General features: G+C 43.1%; 1 protein-coding gene across 2 annotated transcripts in view; it reads left to right on the top strand.

The window, feature by feature from the left end:
- The window catches only part of DOCK5 (dedicator of cytokinesis 5), a 147306-nt gene that overhangs the window by 23261 nt on the left and 96643 nt on the right, over positions 1-27402 (top strand). For both annotated transcript variants that reach the window (XM_082200203.1, XM_082200204.1), the window contains exons 2-4: positions 15653-15736; positions 18198-18238; positions 26581-26636. In XM_082200203.1, the coding sequence (XP_082056329.1) occupies positions 15653-15736; positions 18198-18238; positions 26581-26636 (181 nt within the window). The remainder of the gene's footprint in view (positions 1-15652; positions 15737-18197; positions 18239-26580; positions 26637-27402) is intronic.

The following is a 27402-nucleotide window of genomic DNA, read 5'->3' as shown; positions in this document are numbered from 1 at the left end:
CATGGCACATGCACCCTATTTGAATGGGAATTCCCCTTAACTTGGGGAGGCTGGCTCAAATATTTTATTGGGGGGCCAAAGGGACCTTGGCCCCTGGAGGTGACTCCTGTGTCATCTGGTTAGGGAACCGCACTGCAAAATTTGAAGAAGCGTGGAATGGAAAGGTTGGCTGCATTTCAGTTCTCCCATTGTTTGGGAAACTGCAAATTAAGCTGGTTTTCAATCCAAACTGAATCAAATTTCCTACCCAGCTGTATACTTCTGTGAGGTCGATGACTTGACAAGGCCACACATTAGAAGTCATGGCTAAATGTAAACTTCATCTCAAAAAGAGAGAGAGAGATTTCCCCCGTTCAAGTCCAACACTTGACCACTCTATCACGTTGACCCACAAGTTACAATAGCTATTGTCTGCTTCTCCTCGGAGCCTGTTTTTCTCCTGGACAATGAGTTCTCTTTTTGGCTTCTCCCCTCCCACCCTCCTGCCACTGGCATAGCTATGAGGAGGAGGGAAGGGTATAGCAAATAAGGGTCTTTTTTGTTTGAGGAACAGTGCTGCTTAAAATGGGCATTGACAAAAAGAGGCAGAACAAACAGGATTTCAGAAGTTCCCTTTGATTGGTCCCTGGAGCAGGCTGCAAGCATAGTATCTGCATCATGGAGTTTGCATGTGGCGTGCGGGAATGCATGGGCCTACAAGTGTGTTCACCACTTAAAAAAGAGATTCTGGCTGCCACTGAGCACGTTTGTGGATGGCTGGATAGATGCCACAACCGTCCACTAACTTGGCACTTCAAACAGATATTGAAAGCCTAGATCATGCTTGAAAGTTTCCTCTTCATGGGGAGTGCCAGCTGTGGCATCCCCCAAAGCAGGCATTACTTCTTCACACAGCACATAGTTCAATGATGGATTTTGCTCCCACAGGAGGCAGTGAGGGCCACCAATCTAGGTAGCTTGAAAAGAGGACTAGAGAAATACACGGAGGAGGAGCCAAGATGGCTTTGCTCTGCCTCTACAGTTGGAGGCTGGAATTCTTCTGAATTATTGTTGTTGTTGTTTAGTCGTGTCCGACTCTTCGTGACCCCCTGGACCAGAGCACGCCAGACACTCCTGTCTTCCACTGCCTCCTGCAGTTTGGTCAAACTCATGCTGGTACCTTCGAGAACACTGTCCCACCATCTGGTCCTCTGTCGTCCCCTTCTCCTTGTGCCCTCCATCTTCCCCAACATCAGGGTCTTTTCCAGGGAGTCTTCTCTTCTCATGAGGTGGCCAAAGTATTGGAGCCTCATCTTCACGATCTGAATACCAGCTGCTAAAAAAAACAGAAGGGGAGAGTGTTTTTGCACTCAGGTCCTGTTTGCTGGTTTCCCACGGGCATTTGTTTGGCCACCGTGAGAACAAGATGATGGACTAGATGGACCATTGTCCTGATCCAGGAGACGTTTCTTATGTTCTTACGATGGAGGAATAATAGATTCATAGAATTGTAGCATTGGAAGGGACCCTGAGGACCATCCAGTTCAGGCACCCCCAAACTCAGCCCTCCAGCTGTTTTGGGACTACAGTTCCCATCATCCCTGACCACTGGTCCTGTTAGCTAGGGATGATGGGAGTTGTAGTCCCAAAACATCAGGAGGGCCGAGTTTGGGGATGCCTGATCTAGTTCAACCCCCAGAAATGCAGGAATATGCAGCTGTCGCATACGGGGATCGAACCTGCAACCTTGGCGTTAGCAGCACAATGCTCTAACCAACTGACCTACCCAGGCTAATGGAAGAACATGACAGGTCTCAGGGCAGTTCACAGGATAAAATCATAATATAAAACACAAAATACGTAATCAAAATAAAAACACCCAGTTACCCCCCCCCATTTTAGGTGCTTTGGGCCACGAGCAAAAAAAGAAAGAAAAGGAAAAGAAAACAGTGAGCCACATGGTCAAACATCTGGAAGTAGAACAACATAACGAGACATAAAGCTGTTGGTTTTGTTCTACATGGGCTAAAGCAAAGAAAAAAGAACAAAAATGGGCTGGTGTGCCAATGTAAAATGCATCCAAACCGTGCAGCCTATTTGTTTTTTTTTTTTATAATAATTTTTATTACATTTTTCCAAATTACAAAAAGAACAGAAAGAAAAAGCAGAATAGAAGAAAAAAAGGAAAAAGAACAGAAAATCACATCCATTTCAACAGCTTATTTCAAATTTCCATTGGACTTCCCCACATCTCCCGCATAATGCATTCTTGATAATAAAGTCATCAGCAAATTATACCCTTATTTCGTGTGTTTCTTTATATTTTCAGTTGCAATTTAAGTTTAGATCTCTTATTCTCCATTTACTCTAAAAATATCATTTTTACCCATTTAAACTTTGATTCTTTCACAAATGTTAGCAATTTCATAGATAATTAAATTTCATTGCTGGGGCTAACGTTCCAAATCATACGACGTCTTATGTTTCATACAGCTTATAATACTTTTGCAAATAGTCTTTAAATTTTTTCCAGTCCTCCTCCATTGCCTCTTCTCCCAGGTCTCGGATTCTTGCAGTCATCTCGGCCAGTTCCATGTAGTTCATCAATTGCGTCTGCCACTCCTCCAGTGTGGGCAAATCTTGGGTCTTCCAATGCTTGGCGATAAGAATTCTTGCTGCAGTTGTAGCATACATAAAAAAAGTTCTATCCTTTTTTAACACCTTCTGGCCGACAATGCCCAGAAGGAAGGCCTCTGGTTTCTTGGGAAAGGTGTACTTAAACACCTTTTTTAACTCGTTATAGATCATTTCCCAAAAGGCCTTCAATCTTGGACAAGTCCACCAGAGGTGAAAGAATGTCCCTTCAGCCTCCTTGCATTTCCAACATTTATTATCAGACAAATGGTATATCTTAGCAAGCTTGACTGGGGTCATGTACCACCTGTATACCATTTTCATAATGTTTTCTTTCAAGGCATTACATGCCGTAAACTTCATACCGGTGGTCCATAACCTTTCCCAGTCCTCAGACATAATATTGTAACCAATGTCTTGAGCCCATTTTATCATGGCTGATTTAACTGTCTCATCCTGAGTGTTCCATTTAAGCAGCAAGTTGTACATTCTCGATATTACCTTGGTCTTTGGTTCTAACAACTCTGTCTCAAGTTTCGATTTTTCCACCTGGAATCCTATTTTTTTATCTAGCTTAAAAACCTCATTAATTTGGGCATAATGTAGCCAATTTTGCACCTTATCCTTTAATTTTTCAAAGCTCTGCAACCTCCAATTACCTCCAATGTTTTCTATTATTTCCCAATATTTCGGCCAATATGCCTCCATATTGGATGTTTTCCGAGCTTTGGCCTCTATTGGTGAAATCCACCTCGGGGTTTTACTTTCCAATAAGTCTTTATATTTTTTCCAGACCATAAATATTGCTTTTCTGACAATATGGTTTTTAAACATTCCATGTGTTTTCCCCTTGTCATACCACAAGTACGCATGCCAACCTAACGAATTGTTAAAGCCTTCCAGATCTAGGACATCAGTATTTTCCAATAAAATCCAATCTTTCATCCAGCAGAAGGCCGCAGCTTCATAGTATAACCTTAAGTCCGGCAGGGCAAACCCCCCTCTCTCCTTTGCATCAGTTAGTATTTTAAACTTTATTCGGGGCTTTTTGCCCTGCCAGACAAATTTAGAAATGTCCTTCTGCCACTTTCCGAAACAATCCACTCTGTCCACAATCTGCAAGGCCTGGAACAAAAACAACATTTTTGGCAAAACGTTCATTTTTATAGCTGCAATTCGGCCTAACAAGGATAGTTTCAATCTTGACCAAATTTCTAAATCTTTTTTGACTTCTGACCAACATTTTTCATAGTTATCTTTAAATAGATTCAAATTCTTAGAAGACAGATTGACCCCCAGGTATTTCACTTTTTTAACAATGTTTAGTTCTGTTTCCTTCTGAAACCCCTCTGTTTCAGTAACCGTCAAGTTTTTCCCTAACACCTTAGTTTTTTGTTTGTTAAAACCGTGCAGCCTATTTGCACTTGGTTCACACACAGCCACCACCCCATCCGAGTTTTCAAGCAAAGGGTGATAAGAGTTCTCCTTTCTGAGCAAGCCTCCCTGCCTCTCCACTGGCATTTTGGCTTGAACCCCTGAGAGAGAAAGAGAGAGAGAACTGTCCGGGGGCTTTCTTCTCAGAACAATGGGCTGCATTGATGGCCTTCTCACTCAGCAGCTCAAACCTCATTACATCTTTCAAGCAAAGGAGTCACGAACTGCTCTATGGCAGGGGGAATTATGCACTTTTCAGCCATGTAGTTAAAGCTGGCATTTGAACACCACTTTGGAGGAAAGGGTTGCTATGCAGGCCATTGCCAAGCTCTAGCCAAAACAAGAGTGACTTTCTTTGGGGGAGGGGGGAAGTGCAGAGAAAAACAACCCCAAAGGAATTGCCCAAGGAGATGGGTCCTTTGCTGGTAACAAAGGCCTTTTGATCTTCAGAGGAAAGTTTTTGGATACTGTGCCCCAGACCTAGGGAGCCTTCGAAGGGGTTATTTGTCAGACACAAAATAAGACAACACACACATACAAAGCCATGCAATTTTGAATGATGTTCCCAGCACATGAAGGGAGCTGAAATTAAGCAGTGGATGAGGCTGACATTTAACTGCTTTGTGCACATTTGGACGGATTGCTTGGCTTCCCAATAAATCAGAAATAAAGCTAGGAAGATTGTGCTATCCCTAGTTATGGCTGTTGGTGAATAGTCACTGTTCTCATCTCATATGCATCCAAACTTTGCACAGAAATATCATAGCCATTCAGCACTGCTTGCATTTTGTGTCCTTTTAGCCCCCACAGTCTATAGCAGGGGTAGGAAACCTAAGGTCATAGAATCATAGAATCCTAGAGTTGGAAGAGACCACAAGGGCCATCGAGTCCAACCCCCTGCCAAGCAGGAAACACCATCAGAGCACTCCTGACATATGGTTGTCAAGCCTCTGCTTAAAGACCTCCAAAGTAGGAGACTCCACCACACTCCTTGGCAGCAAATTCCACTGTCGAACAGCTCTTACTGTCAGGAAGTTCTTCCTAATGTTTAGGTGGAATCTTCTTTCTTGTAGTTTGGATCCATTGCTCCGTGTCCGCTTCTCTGGAGCAGCAGAAAACAACCTTTCTCCCTCCTCTATATGACATCCTTTTATACATTTGAACATGGCTATCATATCACCCCTTAACCTCCTCTTCTCCAGGCTAAACATGCCCAGCTCCCTTAGCCGTTCCTCATAAGGCATCGTTTCCAGGCCTTTGACCATTTTGGTTGCCCTCCTCTGGACACGTTCCAGTTTGTCAGTGTCTGGGGGCCGAATGCAGCCCAATCACCTTCTCAATCCGGCCTGCAGACAGTCCGGGAATCAGCATGTTTTTACATGAGTAGAATGTGTCCTTTTATTTAAAATGCATCTCTGGGTTATTTGTGGGGCATAGGAATTCATTCATATATTTTTTTCAAAATATAGTCTGGCCCACCACATGGTCTGAGGGATGGTGGTCCGGCCCACAGCTGAAAAAGGTTGCTGACACCTGGTCTATAGGTGTTCCTCTTTTTATCTATGTATCATAATCAACCAACAGTGATCCCAGATCTCTAAGTAGCCAAATGGCCCCATCCATGCACAAGATGGAAATACCACCTTGGAGGGAAACCAAAGTTTGGCAGAACGCTGGGGTATGATGGAGGAACTTATGGGGGACAAAGGAATCTAGAACAGCTGAATGAGAACTGGGCATGCTCAGTGGGCACGGAATGCTGTCTGACTGTTGAGGGCTGGTGGGTAGAAAACCAGGTGAGAATGGGGATGGAAAGGAGTTCCTTGTACAGACACACTTCACACTGCCCCATCAGGGTAACACTCCACCAATGTGGGCCCCATGCCCACAAAAAAATGAAATCTGATAAGCTTCAAAGTGTCACAGGGCTGTTTTTCTGTGGAGCATCACTGCAACCTGGAGAATGTGGAAGTGTCCATTTTTAAAGACACAATCACATGGAACCTTCAAAAAGTGCCAGAAGTACAATAGAGGCATTTTCAAATCTGACGTCCTTTTATTCCCCACCCCTTCTAAATGGGAGTAACCCTTTTCTAAATAAGATACCATGCCTCCATTCGCAAATGTACTTCAAGGACCACCTTACTTGGTATGTCCCAGGCTGACCACCATAATTATCTGTCGCAGCAATCTTGGTGGTCCTCCATGGACCAGAAGCACAACTCATGTCAACAAAGAATGGCGCCTTCAGTGCGGTGAACCCAGCTCTGGGTCTCCCTTCCATCAGAGGCATCACATTGTGCCTGCTGTACTTCTGATGCCTGGCCAGAATGCTTTTATTTCCAGAGGCCTCTGCACCATGAATGGTGTTCTGATGTTTTACTCTCCAGTTTCTGCATGGAAAAACTAAGGAGGAGGGAAGCCTAAACTGCCTTATGAGGACTGAGCATGTTCAGTGGCCATGGAATGCTGACTGACAGCTGGTGGGGTGGAATTCAGTTTCCTGAAAGAGGGTGTGGCTGGCTGGCTGACAATAATCCTGCAACAACACTCCACACTTGTGCAGGTCCCACTTGTTCTCTTGTGGTTTCTTTATGAATTTCTTTTTTTAAAATAATATTTATTAATTTTACAACAGTTTAAACACAACACTACAAAAAAAAGAAACAAGAAAAAAAAGAAGCAATACAACACCGTACAGAAACACTACAAAACACTAACACATAAGATTAACAAAACAAAACAAAAACCATTTAAGACACAAAACAATTTCAATATCATAACTTTCATTCACTTATTTCCACGACCTCCTCACACCTCCCTTTTTGTATTCCACTTCTGTTAATTGTTTCAGCAATTCCTTTCCATCTTCCTCTGTTTTCTATCCTATAATTATCCTAACACATTCTAACCTTATTTTTCCCTTTATTAATCTATTTATACTTAATTCCTTATAGCCTTTCTACTAAAGCCATATAACTTCATTCCAACATTTTTCTAACATTCATTAATTTCACAGTATTTCTGTAAATAATCTTTAAACTTTTTCCAGTCTTCTTCCACCGACTCTTCTCCTTGGTCTCAGATTCTGCCAGTCATTTCCGCCAGTTCCATATAGTCCATCAACTTCATCTGCCATTCTTCCCGGGTGGGTAAATCTTGTGTCTTCCAGTCTTTATGAATTTCTTTTGTTTCTCATGAATTATTTTATTCTGTTTACCTAAAACATAAAGATGGAGCAAGGTGGACAACTCTAGGGACCACTCTAAGGAAGGCATTGGGAAGGTTGTCACCATAAATAGAGAGACCAATACCTTACAGCCTCACTGGCTCCAAAAGATGTTTGTGTGTGTGTGTGTTCATGCGTACCAAGCACAATCTTGCAAGACTTTCTTGGAGTGCAACCTCTCAGCAGCTTTCGATACCACCGACCATGGTATCCATCACAGTGCTTTAAATGTATGGTGTGAATGAGACCTTAGTCAGATTATTGAGCTCAGTATTTTTGGCTTTGACTGGCAGTGTATCTCCAGAATTTCCAACAGGTCTCTCCCAGCCATACCTGGAGAAGCCAGGGATTGAATTTAGGATCTTACGCATGTGAGGCAGATGCCCTACCTCTGAGCCAAAGCCTTAAACCAGAGCACTGAGCAGTCTTATTTTGAGTTGACTTACAACAGGTGTGGGCAACCTTTGGTTCTCCAGATACTGGGACCAATTGCCACCCTCTCCTGGCCATTGGCCATGCTTGCTAGGGTGATGGGAGTTGTACTCCTACAACATCTGGAGGGCTAAAGATTCCCTATACCTGTGCCTCTCTTGTTTGCAAATTAAAAACTCTGCATGTAGCCAGAGGTAACTGACCCTCCTTGATTCAACCCCACTGAGGAATCTACCTGTGCCCCTTGGCTGCCTTTACCTTGTGCAATCCCAGTGGTTGCTGTAGGTCATAAATTTTTACTGCTGGCCAGCTGCAGTGTTTGTCCCTTTGACCTTCCCTATCAGGGAATTCCACAAAGCCTATATATTCTACAATCTGTATATGTACTTAAAGCAGCTCCCAGCTCCCAAATTGCAAGCTAAACAAGTGAATAAAAAGGAGACTGTGGGTTGGTAGGTTTGGGGAGTGTCCAGTTTTTCAGCCCCCCCCCATTAAATCATCTAGGCTCCCAAATAAGTTGTGCACAGCATTTTCTTTAAGGGAAATGTGGAACGGAGAGCTGGCGTAACACAGTGGCTCAGATATGAACCAGAAATTCCCAGGTGGACATTTCTAACACACAGCGGTGCTAGGTTTAGGCAGTCTGTTATCCTTTCAGCATTCAAAATTATCCCCATATTGCAGTTGAAAGGCTAGGTCACATCCTTAAAAAAGTAAAGGACCCCTGACAGTTAAGTCCAGTCGCAAACGACTCGGGAGTTGCAGCTCTCATCTCGCTTTACTGGCCGAGGGAGCCAACGTTTGTCCGCAGACAGTTTTTCCAGGTCATGTGGCCAGCATGACTAAGCTGCTTCTGGCGAACCAGAGCAGCGCATGGAAATGCTGTTTACCTTCCCACCGGAGTGGTACCTATTTATCTACTTGCACTGGCATGCTTTCAAAGTGCTAGGTTGGCAGGAGCAGGGACTGAGCAATGGGAGCTCACCCCGCCGTGGGGATTCGAACCGCTGACTTTCCGATCGGCAAGCCCAAGGCTCAGTGGTTTAGACCACAGCGCCACCTGCTTCACATCCTTACCATACATTTACCATACATTTAAAGCACAGGCCTTTCCCCAGTGAATCCTGAGAACTGTAATTTAAGGGTGCTGGGAATTGTAGCCCCTTCCATTCTTAGATGGAAACCATGGCTTTTAAAGTGATATAAATGTGCTTTAAATATATGGTGTGGATGTGGCTTAAGGCTGAGAGGGTTGCACAGGGATAGCCAAGGTGGTGCCCGCTTGATATTCTTGCACCACAACTTCTGTCTTCCCTGACCATAGGTCATACTGGCTATGAGTTGTCACATTGCTTACTCCTGGGCTAGCTTCTTGCCTAACCCTGTGGCTCACTGAATGAGTGGCAGGTGTGAGGTTTTTAAACGGGGGGGGGGGTCTTCCTGGTTCATATCTCACTTCTGTCACTTGCTGAGTGTCTTTAGGTTCAGCAACACCTTTTTAGTTGAATAATATGTTTCTAATCTGGGCAAGATGCCTACTCCTATGTGAAGGGCAGTCAACACCTATATTCACTGGCCCATGTTTTAAAGTCAGCTTCAGAGATCTTACTTGTGTGACCATTTCTAAGATCAGTTTTGGCTGACAGGTGCTAGAGATAGGGCCTTCTCAGTGGTGGCTCCTATCTTATGGAATTTCCTTCAGAGAGAAAGATGCATCTGGTGCCATCAGGTCAGGATTTTAAGGATGTTTTAAAAACTTTCCCTGGTTTTTAATGAATAGTTTTGTTGTATATGCTGCTGCAGGTGTTTTTTTATTTTCAGTTTTTGTTGGTGACTATTGAATTTAGTTGCTGTGTTTTGACTTTTTTATTGAAAACTGTCTGAATTCCATAGGTAGAACTTATTGTTGTTGTTGTTGTTGTTGTTGTTGTTGTTGTTGTCATTTGGTGCAAGAAAAATGTGATCTTAAATACCCAAACTTCGTTTTTAATTCTGTTCTCTCTCACACACAAAAGCAAGAGAGCTGATATACGGTAATGCACATAAAACATCATGCAGTGTTAATACCTGAAGAGAGCTCTGAACTTGCCAATAGACTGGTGTGTACCAGACACCAGTAGTAAAAGCTCCCAGGGGGTAAAATCCTGGCAATTTGTTTTTCATAAACTTGCATGCTACTAGCTGCCTTAAGGATTTTATATACAGTGACTCTCTGTTCTCATGGAACAATCAAATGGATGAAACTTCACTGCTTTGTGTTCTGCCCCAGTAATGACTTGCATCAAAACTCTGTTTTGTTTGCTCACAGATAGTGACTTTTGGAATGTGGAATCTTCCTCTGTTTTACAAGTGAACTGATTTTTAGGGGTAGGCAAGCTACTGGCCTGCTAGATCTCCTAATTTGTTTGTGTTTTACTGGGAACCTGAGGTTTGCTGGGTGCAAAATAATGGATTGGGGTGAGGGATGTACATGGATTGTTCACACATTACACTGGAAACAGGTACAGTTGCCTCTACAGTTGCCCAAGCATTTGTGTGACTGTGTACTTTTTGATTTGTACAGCTCAGCTGTTGGGTACACAGACTGTGCACTCGCTGAACATTACAATTCCATAATTGCACAGTGCAACTATTTGTGTGCTCTTGTTGAGTGCAATGTGTGAACATCTCTACAGTTAGAACGGGGGCGGGGGGGGCAACGACGACATGTGGCCCTCCAGATATTGCTGGAATGCATCTTCCAGCGTCCACGACCATTGACCCCCAATATCTGCCGTGTCAAAGGTTCCATGTCCCAGGGTTGGAAAAGGGTGTGTCTGAACACATGCTGAGCAAAAGAAGTTGCTGTAGTACCTGAGCTTTTCCCTTAAGCTTTCTCTCCTCTGAAATAGCCAATATCTTGGATCATATCTGATTCTCTGCAGAGGGTATCTCTTTTGAATCCCGTCTCAGGGGAGGCTCATCCGTTAGGGGAAATGGGGCGGCAGCCACCCACCAATTTCAGTCTGCCCTCATCCAGCCTCCACCTGCCTGGTTTCTTCCATACAGCCAGTTCAGTGTTACAAAGCCACATCCACACCATACATTTAAAGCAGCATCGTGCCACTTTAAACAGCCATGGCTTCAGCCAAAGAATCCTGGGAATTGTAGTTTGCTAAGGATGCTGAGAGTTGTTGGGAGACCCCTTTGTCCCTTTCTCAGAACTACAGTTCCCAGAGTACTCTGGAACGCGGGATTGATTGTTAAATAGCTCTGGGAATTGTAGCTTTCTCGGGGGAATAGGGGTTTTCTAATGGTTCTCAGCACCTTTATCAAACTACACTTCCCAGGATCCTTTGTGGGAACCCAAGACTGTGTAAAATGGTATCATAGTGCTTTTAAATGGGCTGTGCAGCTGTGGGGGGGGGGTCCTGTTTTTTCAGTGGAGGCTGTTCTGTTATAGGGCACTGCCCTACCATTTACAGATCCTTGGAGTGCAGGAAGACCAGAAAGGTTATTGTTTTTTAACTCCTGTTTTGCTTTAAGCCTAGATTGTTGTTGTTGTGATCTTTTTGTCATTTTTCAATTTACTGACATGTTCTGTACTTTACATTTGAATCTCCAAAGCCCCGTATTTTGATGTTTTGAATGTTTTCTGTAAGCTGCTTTGGGCACAGTTCATTGTGGAAAAGCAGCGTTTAAGTAAACTCAATCAATCAATCAATCAATCAATCAATCTCAGTCTGCCCTGAGCCACTCCCCACCTGCCTGCCTTCTTGCTTCCAAACAGCCCCATTTTACAAGCCTTTTCTTAACCCTTGCAGAACTTAGCAGGGAGGAGGATTGTGGCACAGCCAGAATTTGTTGACTCAGCCCGTAATGGACTCTGGCTCTGCCTATTGTCACCCTCCGTACCTGCTGCCCAGCCCCTTCCAGGGAGCACCAGTCCCCACTAAGTCTCTTTTCAGGTTAACATCTTTTCCTTTCCTTTCCTTTCTTTTCCGCTGGATTTGCAGAAACTCGGCCTTGATTGAAACCACATGTCTTCCCTGTCAGGGTTTCCTACTAGGAAATCCTACATTTGAAGAGATATCTAACTTCTTTTGTGTTTCAACATGTAGCTGGTGGGGCAATTCAAAGTGGATATGACAACCTCTGAGATTCACAGCTTTTCATTAACAAGAAAGGAGTTGTGCATGCACTGCTTAAATGAGAGCAGGGTGGGCGATGAAATAATGAATGTGGTGTTATATGCAGATTAAAAAACCCAATAATTTTATTCTTGTAAAACGGGCTATTAGGACATTGTTCAGTTCAGGGGACTTTTTTATGAGCTGTTCCTGGTGTAGACGAGTACCCACTGCTTTTCGCAGGCTTCACCAGCTGGTGCCCTCCAGAAGTTTTGAACTCCCTTCACCCCAGCTAGTGTCCTGATGGGGGCTTGTTGGGGGGGGCATATGCCAATGCAGAGGCAAGGCATGGTTGTGGCCAGGGACAAAAATAGGCAGAACAATGAATATGCCTCGTGCCTTTTTATACTGTAGCCTACATTCCAGTGATGCAAAAAGCAAGAGGTTTCTCTGTGTTCACACACACACTCCTCCATTCAGGTAAGCAAGAGTCCTTACCAGCCAGGCAAGACCATTCAAGGAGGGTTTGAGGCACACCCAGGGCAGGATTTGACCTGGGGTGGGGCCCAAACCTGCGCAAAGTCCCATGGGTCAAGTGGAGAGGGCTGGAGTCAGCCCCGGAGCTGAGCTTCCCCACCTCTGCAGCCAGCTGTAGTTTGACTTCTTACCATGTGGCACGTGAACCAGGCCAGTATCTGTTTAGACTGTAATTCTCTATTGTTTTTACAGACATTTTTCTTGATAAAAGGGTCTCCTTGAAATGTGTTGGGAACCATCTGTACTTGTGCAGTTATCTTTTATTATATATTTTTGGATTTTTTTTTAATGACTCTTATCGATCCCCACTGTTTGTGTTCCCATGTGAATCTGCCCTGAGCAGATCCAGAACCAAGGAAGGGAAAATAATAAACGATAGCAATTCTGCACAATTCTGGTAACACTGGAGTTATTTTAGACACATGCTTGACTCTATGATTCTATGAGGCATAAAAATGATTGGAAGGAAACAGGGTGTGTATTACTAGCTAAAAACACAGCTAGGCCATCATTTTTCTTAATTTGGATTGAAGCTGGTTTCGGGGAAAGTGCATCAAAATGCAAAATGCAGTATTTAATAAGAAACAACAAGATAGATACAGGTTGTGGCTAACGCTCTGTATAAACCGCTTCTAAGACCAGTATTGGGTCATAGAGTAAATGGGAGTGTGTTTAAAGGCTAGCATATGTAGAAACTTAAAATAACTGCATTTTGACCCAGGCCCCGTCCACTGGGAAGAATCCAAGCAGCTTGTTTGCTGCCATATTTGAAAGGAAACGTGAGTGCAATGTTTCCTGTGTGGTAAACCACAGTCCATTTGTTTATATTGGCTCAAGGCCAGGAAGTAATATACCTCAATATAAATGCACCCGGTTCTTGTAGATTGGTGCATAAATGTCCTCAGAAGCATGTGTTTTTATTCTTCTCCCATGGGGATATATCATCGTCAAAGCCTGTCTGATGAGGAGAGGCCAGTCAGAGTCATTTCTGTACAATCTGATTCCTGCTTTATGCATGCGGAGTGGAGGTGACACCCACACCAGGCGTGCAAAGCGCTTGGCTTCCCCCAAGAATGCTGGAAAAAACTGGCCTGACCGAGTTTGCTCACCGAGTTGGTGCCCAAGGAGGGACTTGAACTTGGCGAGTGTTGCCTTGTCTCCGAGAGGCTCAGTGGTAGAGCATCTCCTTTGCCTGCAGAAGGTCCCAGGTTCAGTCTCTGGTATCTCCTTGCAGTGCTGGGACTATTCCTTGGAGAGCGACTGCCAGTCAGTGTGCAGACAACACGGAACTAGATAGGAAGCTGCCTCTTGTAGAGTCAGAGCGTTGGCCTGTCTTCTCCAAGGACCTCACATGCATTGCTCACTCATAACTTTGATCCTGTCAACAAGCCTGTGAGACTAAGAGAGAGAGAGTGTGTGTGTGTGTAACTGGCCTTATGATTTTCATGGCTGGCTGAGGGAGTGTGTGTGTGTGTGTGTGTGTGTGTGTGTATACACACCCCAACAACATTTCTAGGCTGGCTAGATTGAGAGATGGCTCTGGCCCAAAGTCTGGTGCCTGGTCTTTCAAGGCTTTAAAAATTACTCTTTGTTACCTCTTTAGGCTGATTTTTCTTTTTTCTTTTAAATCCCTCCTACAATAACAACTCTAAGAGCAAAAATGCTCACTTGAGCCTTTTTTTTAAAAAGGCCAGTTTTATTTCACAGCAGAACGTTTTCCTTTTTCTCTCGGTAGCAGGTCTTGGAAACATCTGGGGAGTTCATTAGACTCCTGATGGATTACAAACAGCTGTGTGCCCTGGATTAAATGCTCTGGGTGGTGTTCAATTAAGTTTCTCTCAGAGTTAGACCTACTGAAATGAATGAGCCTAGCTTAGTCATGTCCATTAATTTCAAAGAGTCTACTCTTGAGTAAAACTTGGTTGACTGCAACCCTCTGTCTCCTTGCTTTGTTCTTAGCTCAAATCAGGGCTGGAACCAGACTTCAGGGGGCTTTCTCCCTAGTATCCACCAGGTGGGATTATTCTTTATTTCTTTCCCTCCCTTGAGATGAGTCCAGGGCAATGTACCAACAAGTATGTGAAGAAAATATAATAAAACACTGCTCAAACATATACAGTGGAACCTCGGATTACGTACCGTCCTCCTTATGAATGCTTCGGGTAATGATCTCTGCTAACCCAGAAGTAGATGCCCCTAGTTGCGAACTTTGCTCTGGGATGCAAGCGGAAGTCACGCGCCAGGGGCGTGGTGGCAGTAGGAGGCCCCATTAACGAAAGCGTGCCTGAGGTTAAGAACGGTTTCGGGTTAAGAAAGGACCTCTGGAATGAATTAAGTTCGTAACCGGAGGCACCACTGTATACACTTGCAAGCTTCTAGCATATCAGAACAAACAAAACAAACAAAATACCTACATTATATGAAGCATCATCTATTAGTTGCTTCCAATGCCTTGTGAATTCATCTCTCTGTTTGTTTATGCCTTCCCTGACCCACAAGACTGAATCCTGATATTTCTGAATTCCTGTTTCTCCCTGTCCCTGGTTTTATAATGCTGCTTTTCAGTTTTCAGAAGATTGTATCAAGCTAAGTGTTACTCAGAATAAACCCATAAAGTTAATGTACGTAACTTAGCCACATCTGAGTAGAACTAACTTTGGAGACAACCTATTATGCTTCTTATTGCACATTCATGATGATTTGTGCTCATGGTGGCTATGAGGATAGTCATATGCAATCCCTCTTCCAATAAAAGTTTTTGGGAGTCGTGCCACTGCTTCATTCCCAGTCAGTGAATATCCTTCCAAAGTCCTGTATTTATTTAATACCACAAATATTCTGGTTTATGTTTATTTCACTCTTGTTGTGTTGTCGTTTCTCTGGACAGCAATCATGTGGTAGCATTGAGAGAAAAATCACAGGACAGACTAAAGCAGAATAACTGCACTATTATTGTTGCATAAGAAAGACCCCTGCAATAAGACACAAATCTGAAGGGACCCATTTGTTTTTATATCATTTTTCTATATTGCATAGGTTGTGTGTTGTTGTTTTTACAGTAAGCAGTTAAGAAATCCTTTTAAATAAATATGGTCCAGGAACAGCCATAGCTAACTTTCAGTGCATGTTGAGGGGTGGCCCTCTAAAAATTTCCACAATACCCTGAAGTGCCACAAGGTGAGAATTTTTTAAATAGTGGCTTGTAGCACTTCCCCTGGCCTTAGGATGTTGGATACAGACGCCAGCCCTGATCTCAATTATTTACTGTTTGGTTCTGTCCCCCCCCCCCTTTTCTCAGCCATCTACAATTATGATGCCGTCCAAGATGTCGAGCTGTCCTTGCAGGTTGGTGATACAGTTCATATCCTGGAGATGTATGAAGGTAAGCAGGCGCTGGATTGCTGGGATAGGCTGGGAGGGTTCCCGATTATATTCCTTCTCTGTTTACTCCAGATTTTAGAGTTAAATCTTTGGGGAAATGCCCTAAAAACTAGCAAAAAAGAAGCCCAAAGGCTGATGCATATACAAATGATTTGCTATGTTAGTTCCAAAAAATGTGTTTGGTAAGCTCCAAAGTAGATTGAAAAATATTGGATCAGCCATGTTTGTTCAGATATGGGAACATAGGAAACGGCCTTATACAGAGTCTGTTGGTGCCTCAGTTCAGTGTTGTCTAGAATGACTGGTAGTGGTCCTGTAGGATTTCAGAAAACGGTCTTTTGCAGCCCTAGTTGAGATGTCAGGGATGGAATTTAGGAAGCTGGCTTATGCTGAGACAGGCCATTGATCCATCATAAGAAGATAAGAAGAGCCTGCTGATCAGGCCAATGGCCCATTTAGTCTGAGATCATGTTCTCACAGTGGTCAGCCAGATGCCCATTGGACATCTGAAAGCAGGACCTGATTGCAACAGTACTCTCTCCACATGCAGTTTCCAGCAGCTGATATTCAGAAACTGATACTGCCTTCAGCAGTGGACTTGGAGCAGGGCCACCATGGCTCGTGTGGTCAACACTGTATTGTATTGCCTGCATCAGTATTGTCTACAAGCTGATTGGCAGCCGCTCTCCAGGGTTTCAGACCAAGGTCTCTCCAAACCCTGCTGGGGATTGTACCTGTGACGCCTTGCTCAGTGGAAAGGGTTTAGTTCTACATCCGTCATCACCATTAGCAGCAGTAAACTGAAACATCCTGACACAAAGCTCCTTTGGTAATGCTAGCAAGGAAAGCCAGCTGCTTGCTTAGCACTTCAGCAAGACAATTGGTTTCTTTTCACTTTGCGTTGACCTTGACACTGGAGATAGGGAGACAGAGCCTTTGTGTCAAAAGAGATTATGTTGCTGATGGGTGTATTTAAGAGAAGTGTTTTTGTAGAAGATTTGAAATTCAGAAGGGCCCAAAGCATTAGATGACCTTGCAAGCGGGGAAGAGAGAGGGAGAGAACATAAATCGCTCTTTTTCTGGGAAATTGAATGTGTCTTTTCTTTTCCCTCCAAAAAAGATTTAAAAAATTATTCTTAAGCAGATTTATTTTTCCTTTCTATTCTAGGCTACAGATACGGTTTGACATTTGGTTATGGGTCACCACATGTAATGCCATATTAGCTATGTGGATATTATTTTAGTTCAATTTATGCACATCACACATGTACCCCAGAGACTTCGTCATTGAATTTTATTTCCATTAATTTCTAACTTCGCCTGACCCTATTGATGTGCAGTATTGATTGTACCCCTTATTAGGTTTTCTGTAGCAAAAGAGTTTTTCACAAATGCTTAAAAACTATTATTTAAAATAATAGCAATCACAAAAATAATTAGAAATAACAGCAGCAACAAAATAATTTATGTGAGCTGGTTCTGGTTTGGACAAGCTAGTGATCCTATGACATTGTTCAATTCAGTGAGGATTTCATTTATTTCAAGAGGCCCTGACTAATCTATTCGAGTTTCAATAATGTCTAATAAATCCACGCTGATAGCTTTTTCTGATTCACCTCTTCAGCGGGTGAATTGAACCCTTAGCCTGTAATCTTGTAAACATCCTTCCCTGCAAGTAGGTCTCACTGAACACAGCTGGGCCTGCTTCTGAGGCAGATATGTCTAGCGTTGTAGCTGTCTTGTGCCATTTAGGGTTTCAGTCCTGTACACCAGCTTTTTCCATCTTGGAGCCCAGGTTGTTGGACTACAACTCCCATCATCCCTGGTTGTTTGCAGTCCAGCATCAGTGGGAGGGCACCAGGTTGGAGAAATCCACTGTATACAACTACTTGGAAGTAAGCCCTATTGACTCCAGTGATGCTTACTTTTGAGTAGGCAGGATTGCAGCCTATTTTGTGTTGCTTAAGGCTGTAGCCCTGCACATGATTCCCTGGGATGGGCTCCATTGAACATGGTACCATGAGAGGATCCCAAAGAGTGGTCTGCAGACCACCAGTAGTCTATGAGCTTTATTTGTCTGGTCCCTGGAAGTGACAGGGGTGGTGGAGGAGAAGGCTGGGCCTTCTTCAGAGGAAGGCATGGCGAGAGATGGTCACAAGTGGGGAAGGGAGCTAGTCAAGGCATTTGAAAGGAACTGAGAGTCAATACATGGGAATGAAGGAAGCATCAAGAAAGAGTAAAGGAAGCTAACGAGAGTCCATGCACAGCACATTACAATTCCTAAACAGGCAGAAAAATCATGATGTAGTCTGCCAAGACCCTCAGCCATTTTCAAGTGGTCTGGGGGGAGTGGAATTTGACGACCACTATATATAAGGAACATTTATATTTGAACATTTGATTTCTGATGATAAAAGCACATTTTCTATCTTTCTTCTTCTTTGTCTCCTTCTTCTTGGCAGATTGGTACAGAGGATACACTCTTCGGAATAAATCCAAAAAGGTACTTCATCTTTCCCCATTCAGTTATGTGTTTATATTAAAATGCATCAGATCTGCTGTGAAAATGCTCTTAGTAAAAGTTTTGTCACCTTTCTCTCTAATATCTTCCAAACTTTGATGACAGTGGTCAATAAATATGTCCTGAGTGGTCGGGGCTCTTCTGTTTTGTAGCCGTATAGCAAAAACATGAATATTTGATACTGGGTGGTGAAATGAGCATTGTGAGAATTAGGGTGCCCAATTTCAGTGTTAATTTAAAAGCCCCCACTTGTTTCAAAAGTAGGCTTCAGATTCTGTGGGAGGCACTGGGTGGAATCTGGAAGGAGGCAGGACGCAGCGAAGCACAATTTGCAGTGGATAGTGGGTGGAATGTCAGAGCCGCACGTAGCTCTTCAGCTGCCTTCAAGACTCAGAGAAGCAAAACAGATTATGCAGAATAAATTAAGTCTGTGATGGAACAATCTCACATTGTTGGATTGAGCAAAGCAAAACCTTGTTACTTCATGATGAACAAACTGCAGATATGTTGCTTGGAGTCCACCCCGACTTCCAAACCTTTGATTAGAAACAAAGGCTCTTTTCGGGTGGATGCAATGTAGTGGGATCACACAGTGGGCCACACCCACATCTTACGGTTGTCCAGTTCGTCTCCTGAACAGATCGTATGCATTTAAGCTCTGCATGCATGTTTTTGGGATCCTGCAGAAAAACACTTGGACAGGCATACAGAAAATCCTCTGGGCAGTTTGTCAGGGCATACCAATTGAAGTTATGTTGGTCTGGAGTGGGCCCTACTTCCACGTTCCTGCTTTCCACTTATTCACGGTACCCAGTTTTCTTGACTAAAAAGAGTTAGATGTGGTTGCCATGCAGAACATCCATGTCATGCAGCCATGTCAACATTTTTTAAAGGAATCGCAACGATCAACAGCATTTCAAGATCTTGAATTCTGCTCCTTGAGGAAAGCTTTTGCATAATTGCATTTTCAGTTCATGCCAGTGGGTATTTTGGTGGTAGATATAATTTCAGTAGATGGGTGGTTGTGTGTATGCCAGCAAAATGTAATTGAAGATATAATTCATTATAGTCTATGATACACTCTGTATGAGGAGATAAAGAAAAAATACCATCAGGCTTTCACAGACTTGCTGGCCTAGTTGGATAAATGTATAACCTGTAAGATAGCATTGTTTGCTTTTGCAGCTGAAAAATGTTAAAACCAAGCCTGTGCAGCCAGTAGGGATGAAGAAGAATGTTGCTTGGTTCACATTGGAAGGGAATCAACTTAATTCCCAATGTAACTATGGAACATAGTTTTCTGTCTGATTTCACACTTCTCTGAATTTTGCAATAGAATTCTCGGCTCAACATCATACCAAAATGATGGAGGGAAGGACTTGCAGATTTTAAGATAAAATAGGTTGTATTCAACTAGCTTATGCTCAGAGTAGACTCACTGAAATTAATGGACCTACATTAGCCATATGTATTAATTTCATTTGGTGTGTTCTGAGTATATTTAACATTGGCTACAACCCAATATGCTTAGAAGTGCTTACCTTAAGACAAAATTTTCATATGTATTTAAAAATAGAAATGTTTATATGGAATTTTTTTTATTAAAAAAAGATACCTGAAGATTAATGAAGAAACAGGGCAGAACAGATTGGAAAGAAATTGATCTGTTTGTCCCTAGCAGTCAGTGGTTGGTACATGGTGATCATTTATGACAGGTGCCTTTGGCCCTTCAGATGCTGTTTGACTCCACCTCCCATCAGTCCCAGCCAGCAAGTTCAATGGTTCAGAGATGATGGAACTTGCCCATGTCTTTTCTAGAGTACCAACCCCTCTCTTCTGCAACTGGCGAATGAAGACATATTTCTTGCTTTCATAAACTTGCTCAGCTTAACTTTTTGGCTTCTTGACGATGGTTCTACTCAACAAATGAGTCAGGATAGAAATTTAATGCACCTAAGTTAGATCTGTCTATTAATTCCAGTGGGTCTGCTTTGAGTAGGACTAGCGCTGGAGACAACCCAATGTACTGTACTAGGTCTTTGTTTTTCAGTTGCCAGATTGCAAAAGGAGCAGTCTTTTATTGTGGGACAGCTTTCTGCTTTAAAATTCCATTTTCTAAGATTTGCATCCAAACTGTGTATGGGCTGGAAAGCTTCCCTTGAATTTCCATGAAAAGCAGGCCAGCATTTGACAAGATAGCTTCTCTATCTTGGAGTGTGTCCACTGTGTCAAAGTGGGGTAATCAATGCCTTCAACTGCTTTGGAACTGTTTGCTTATTGACATTCTCTGCGAAATGCAGTGTCCCTGGGCCTCTTCTATGGAAATTATTGGCAAACATCAAACTTAAAACTAGTGAGTGGCCGTAGGATTAAGCTTTCTGTGCTTCTCAGATCTTCAGTTCACAAATCATTTATCGTCTGGGAAGGCTTCCTTCCTGTGGGATTTGTGCTTAATGCTGTTGGCGTCTGAGCTGTTAATGGATGGTAAGCAATTAGTTCCACAAAAAATCAAATGCTTAAAAGGTCTTATAACTGACACCTGACAGTAAATTGCAGAGAGTATCAGGAAGTAGGAATGGTGGAAGAAATGAAAACTCTTCTTTTAAAGCAGGGAGGTGTAACCTGTGGCCTTAGGGCTGCCTCTGGCCCTTGGCCAGTTTCATGTGGCCCTTGGGCTAATTTAATGCAGTAGCTAGGAATGGGAAAAAGAGTGAGAAAAGGGGTGAAATAAAGGAGAAGAGAGAGTAGTACCACCCACCTTAGTCTTTACTCCCCACCATCACCACCATTGGTATGTGGCCCCTGACTGGTTTTCACAGAGGGAATGTCGCCCTCGAAAGAAAAAAGGTAGCCCATCCCTGCTTTAAAATGTAACCTGTTGTTGAGAATTGCACTGAGTTTGTGCATATATTTAGCTATTATTATTTTTTGTATGCTGCTGCTTTTCTACCAAACAAGTGTCTAAGAAGAGGATTAGACAAATTCATTGACTTATAAAGCTGATCAGTATATTCAGGCAACGACTGATATAGGTGCATCTGAATGACTTGCGATCATGCACACGGCGCTGAACCCGGAAGTAGCCCCAAAATATCATAAAGAGGTCATGAAAAGGGGGAGAACAGGACGGAGCAGGCCTATGTGTGCTCCACTGATGCATGTGTGGGTCCAGAATATAACCCCTGTGCAAAATGAGGACTGCTTGTGCTAGCCACAGTCTCTGTGTTCTCAGTCCACTGCTGAAGGTGGCATATCTCTGAAAACCAATTGCTGGTAATTGCAGCTGGAGAGAGCACTGCACCCAAAGGTCTCCAAGTGACACACTGACACACACACACACACACACACACACACACACACACACACAATATACTTACAGATAGGTAGCCGTGTTGGTCTGCCATAGTCAAAATAAAAAAATTCCTTCCAGTAGCACCTTAAAGACCAACTAAGTTAGTTCTTGGTATGAGCTTTCGTGTGCATGCACACTTCTTCAGAAGTGTGCATGCACACGAAAGCTCACACAATATACTGTCCAACATACGCTAAGGGTGGTCAAATTCTGTGGGACTGCCATAAAACTTAGGTAACAGGCTGTACTACCAAAATGATTAAGGTTTTAAATGACAATTTTAGGTTATATTTTAGTGATCAAGATTTAATGTATATTTTTAACTGCTGTTATATCTGAATTGTCTCTGTTAAACCCAATTGCAATTCAATGTATTCCTGTTGTGCTTTATGATTTTTCTGATATTGTAAGTGAGCCGGAACTGGTCTGTGGCCGTAATAATAAAATTCATTCATTCATTCACTGTCTAACATAACATTTATGGAAAAGCAAAGAGCAATACTGGCTTCCAATAAGTATTCCAATAAGTTGGCCACTGTGAGAACAGGACGCAGGACTAGGCGTATTTCTGGCCTGGTCCAGCAGGTGGTTCTTACGTCTGTAAGTGGCTCTCAGAGCAGCTTGCAGTGACAATAAATAAGAATATAAGATCAGGCCAATGGCTCATCTGGTCCCGGAGCCTGTTTGCGTAGTGGTCTGCCAGATTACTTATGGGAAACACTCAAGCCGGGTCTGAGCACAAAAGCCCTCTCCACTCCTGTAGTCTTCCAGCAACTTGGTACAGTGGTGCCTCGCAAGGCGAAAAGAATCCGTTCTGTGATTCTCTTCGTCTAGCGGTTTTTTCGTCTTGCGAAGCAAGCCCATTGATGGATTAGCGCTATTAGCGACTTTTAGCGTCTTATCTGCTGATCGGATCAGCTGATAAGCGGCTTAGCGGCTTAGAAAAAAGGGGGGAGGGAGAAAAAAAACCAGCAGGAACTCGCAAGTCATTGTCGTCTTGCGAAGCAAGCCCATAGGAAATTTGTTTTGCGAAGCACCTCCAAAATGGAAAACTCTTTCGTCTAGCGAGTTTTCCGTCTTGCGAGGCATTCGTCTTGCGGGGCACCACTGTATTTGGAAGCCTTCCCGCCTCCCGCTTGCAGAGCCATTGATAGCACTGTCCTCATGAGCTTGTCTAACCGTTTAACTCCGTCTAAGTTGGTGACCATTGCTGCCTGCTATGGGAGTGAGCTCCATTGTTAAACTATGCACTGTACATTTAAATAAGAATAATTAAAACACACAAACATACATATAGAGAGAGAGCATCTAGAGACAAAGGCTGCAATCCTACGTGTGCTTACTCAGGAGTAAGGCTTATTGAACTTGGTGGGATTTCTCTGGCAGGAAAGTAAACGGTGTTTCCGTGTGCTGCTGTTCGCCAGAAGCGGCTTAGTCATGCTGGCCACATGACCCGGAAGCTGTACGCCGGCTCCCTCGGCCAATTAAGCGAGATGAGCGCCGCAATCCCAGAGTCGTTCACAACTGGACCTAATGGTCAGGGGTCCCTTTACCTTTACTTAAACATGCGTAGGATTGGGCTGTAAGAATCCAAACCAGGGCATCATGAGGCAACAAGAAGCAAAGTTGGCTGCCTTCAGTGCCTTTTTCACCAAGTCTGAAGCTTCATTCTCAGAACAAAACTCCACTGAATTGTCTTAAATATGCATATCAAGAGCAAGCCTAATCTGTGGCAGCTCTGTCCGTGGAGTCATATTCTCAGCCCAGCTTTTTGTAGCATTTCAGAGAGATGGGCTTCCACTGAATCTCCCTCCAAAGAGGTGACTCAGACCTCAGCGTCTGTGTATGAAATTCTGAGACCTTTTAGGAGTGGGTGGTCTTCACCTTATGCAGCACCTTTCCCAGGGAACAGACTTTCTACGGAGGCATAATATTCCTTCCTGCGCTCATATTCCCTTCCCTAATAATTCTCAGGATTGTGCCAGCCCATTTTGTGGCACACTGAGTTACCACTTTGGGAAAATTTCCTGTTGCAGCAGGGCTGTCCTACAGCTGTTGCTGCACAACATTGGCCAAAATGCCTTCTAGATGTTTTTGGATTACTACGCCTGTCATCCCTGAACTTTGGCCATGTTGTCTGGGGCTCATGGGAGTTGGGACCAGAGGGCCATAAGTTATGCAACCCTAGAGTAGAGCAACTTCCAGCAGCGCCAGCCAACATGGCCAGTGGCCAGGGATAATGGGCACATTTTAAGGGCACCATGTTGGCTACTCCTGTGGGATTCCTAGATGTGTTTTTCTCCAGTAGTTGTAGTAAGATTGGAACCCCTTCTCATAAATCCTGTAAATTAGGAATTCTCCTGTAGCCTCGGATACATTTATGTGAATTTTTGACATAAACAAAGGGATCTAGCTGTTAACAGAACGTGGTGGGAGGAATCCTGCAGCAATAAAATGAGCAGTGCCCCTTCAGGTTCCAAGGGATGCATGCGCCTTTATTTATTTATTTTAATAATTCTATATATATATATTTTTTAAAAAAGTGTTTACAAAAGTATGTGTATTATCTCTCTTTACAGGTTGTGTTTTCTACAGATCAGTTACATTTGTTGTGAGACATGCATGTTCCTTTTTGTACAGTTTTAGCAATTTGCAAACTAGTGATGATGAGAAGGAGGTTGAGATCTCACCCCTTCCTTTGCTGTTCTAGGTCTTCTTGTATATATTTTTTGCTGTTTTTGAACGCAGAGAAGCATTTTGCTTTTAAAAGAATGAAATGTTTTGGTCCGTTCCTTCTCTTGCATGTATAGCTTTGGCCCAGGTCTGGTGCTTTTCCCCAACCCTAACAAGCTGTTTAAAAATCCCTTTGTGGTGGAATGGACTTGTTACTCATTTCCTGGTGCCATTGAGTTTGAAGGTGATTTTTTTTGGGGGGGGGAATATCTAGCAGTGCTTCATTCCAAAGAAGTTTTAAAAAACGCAACTCAGCAATTGACTATCGATCTGGAGATGTTATGTAGTCACTGGAGAGATTCCTTTATCTGTGATTGCATTGACCAGAACACTGGCAAAAAAATTGAAAATAAATTGAAGGCCAAGTTAATTAAGAGAAGGGGGGAAGGAGGGGCAACTTAGATGTTTATTACTGTTCTAACCACTTTGGAAAATACTTATTCCCTCTGGGACACCTGTGCAGGAGTGAAGTCTGGAAGAAGTTTGAGCATGCAGTGGTGCCTCGCAAGACGAAAAGAATCCGTTCTGTGATTCTCTTCGTCTAGCGGTTTTTTCGTCTTGCGAAGCAAGCCCATTGACGGATTAGCGCTATTAGTGGTTTTTAGCGGTTTTTAGCGGCTTATCTGCTGATCGGATGAGCTGATAAGCGGCTTAGCGGCTTAGAAAAAGGGGGGGGAGGGGAAAAAACCAGCCGGAACTCGCAAGACATTGTCGTCTTGCGAAGCAAGCCCATAGGAAATTCGTTTTGCGAAGCACCTCCAAAACGGAAAACTCTTTCGTCTAGCGAGTTTTCCGTCTTGCGAGGCACCACTGTAAATTCCATAGCACTTTTATGGGGAAGGTGCTTCTTTCCTCCACCCCCTCCAAACCAGCACATTTATTTGTATCATTCATCTAGTTCCGATGTTCAGGGTGTACTGATAGGCAAGGAATGTCCAGAAAGAGGAATCAACTCTTCATTGTCAAAAGTACACTAATGTTTCCCATAGGTTTAAACTCAGTAATGCAATTGCTGCAACAGAGGCCCTGGCCCCAACCTTGACTTATGTATCTCCCCATTCTAAGCCATGCACAAGCAGGCATGTCTGACTTTCTGCTCTTCTATCTCTTCCGTCTCTTGCTTTTCACTCTCCCATCCTGCAACTTCTCCTGCTTCAGATTCTCACCTCCCAGCTGTTACAGGCTCCCCAAGTTCCCTCCTCCCTTCTTCCAAGCCTTCCAAAAGTAAAAAAAATTTTAAGAATAATTTAAAAAACAACAACTTTTGGGAACCCTCAAAAGTAGCCCAATCAGGGACTGAGCATGTTCAGTGACCACAGAGTGCTGAATATTTGGGAAGGAGATAAAAAATAGGGGGAGGGGGGAATGGGATGGAATCTCGTGAAGGTGGGCATGACTGATTAACTAAAACACTGAAAAGGAGCACTACTGTCTGTTGTAGGTCCCACTTGTTAACGCTCCTGCCTAACGATCGAAGACCTTTCTAGCTTATCACTGCAGGCATGGTTCAGTAATGCATATGAGAGGATGCACTTTTAGAGTGTAAGAGTAAACTCAGCTTTCTAAATTAATTGATGAAGGTTTGTAGTCTTGCGCTCACTTGGAGATAAGAACTAGTGTCTTCAGGTATTAGCCAGGTAAGTTTTACTCAGAGTAGACCCATTGGATGGTATTCAATGCTACTCCTCAGTAGACATATTGAATTTATGTCTAACTTAGGTTCTTTCATTTCAGTGGGTCTATTCTAAGTAGGGTTTAGTTGCATACAACCCCTTGAAGTTAAAGAACCTAAGTTAGTCATGTCCATAAAATAGGGTTAGGATATGTGGGTGCCTGTTTTCCCTTCCCTTCCCTTCCCTTCCCTTCCCTTCCCTTCCCTTCCCTTCCCTTCCGTTCATTCCCCCCCCCCCTTTTGTGTTGGGTCTTTTGGATTGCAAGCCTTGTCTTGGTTATTAAAATGTGAGCAGCAGTTAATAAACCTAGGCACTTTAAATGTTAATAATAATAATAGATTGATTTATCATCTTATCACATTATTAATTACTACTTGTAGAATATGCACCAATCCCAAGATGTTGGTGCAATCGAGTACTTATTTTGATGGTAGAGAATTGTTACATTTATGTTCCCGAACCTCTGCTATGCCTGTTTGTGATGGTGACTGCTTTTTCTTCTGCCACTCAGTGATTGAATAACTCTTTGCCCTTTTGATAAAACGATTCTTTTGCCTTTGTCTCAGGGCATCTTTCCATCAACGTACATCCATCTGAAAGAGGCAACTGTGCAAGATGGCGGGTAGGTCACCAAGACTTTTTTTCCCTGTGAGATCTAGAAACATGATCAATTCCTAAAATGGCGGCAGGGAGAAAGCACACTGTCCTGTGGCGATGGCAGGCTTTTGTGTAAAGAAGCCACATTGTGTAGCTTGAGGCATAATGAAAAGACAGTGATGTGGGGTAGAAAATTTTCCATTTCATCAGTTCATTAGTAACAGTGAATTGATTGCCAATTGATTGATTACTAAGCAAGTGCAGCAGTTTCAAAGATTTTAAGCTCAGGGCTCATCCAATACTTCCATTTGTCCCATGATTTCCAGGCATGGGTCTGAGAAGTTTTTCTTTTGTCCTGCCACTTTCCCTCAGACCTGTGTCTGCAAATCATGGGACAATGATGAAGGGTGCATGACCCCTCAGTTGACTACAGACAAGTAAACTAAACATGCTAAATTATACATGCTAAATTAGATCACTCCCTAGAGCATCAGAAAATTTTTCGATCCATATTGTCCTACTCTGCTTCGGAAAATTTCCTCAAAACCCCAATTACTGAGTATGTAGAAAATTGTATTATACCAAGTCGAGCCAGTGGTCATTCCGACTCAATATTTGTTGGCAACGTCTGCATGCAACAATAAACCAGGGTTTCTGGCTTATCGTGGTTTGGTTTGGTTTATTTTATTAAATACTATTTAACATTGTCAACATTGCAAATCCAATTAAAAACAGCAGTAAAAATATTCTCCTAGGAAAATAGGGAGGGGAATATAGAAAACAGGAAAAAC

Source organism: Podarcis vaucheri (assembly GCF_965113315.1).
Source record: "Podarcis vaucheri genome assembly, chromosome: 15".
In the NCBI taxonomy this organism is placed as follows: Eukaryota; Metazoa; Chordata; class Lepidosauria; order Squamata; family Lacertidae; genus Podarcis; species Podarcis vaucheri.
This window is presented reverse-complemented; position numbering and strand designations above follow the sequence as displayed.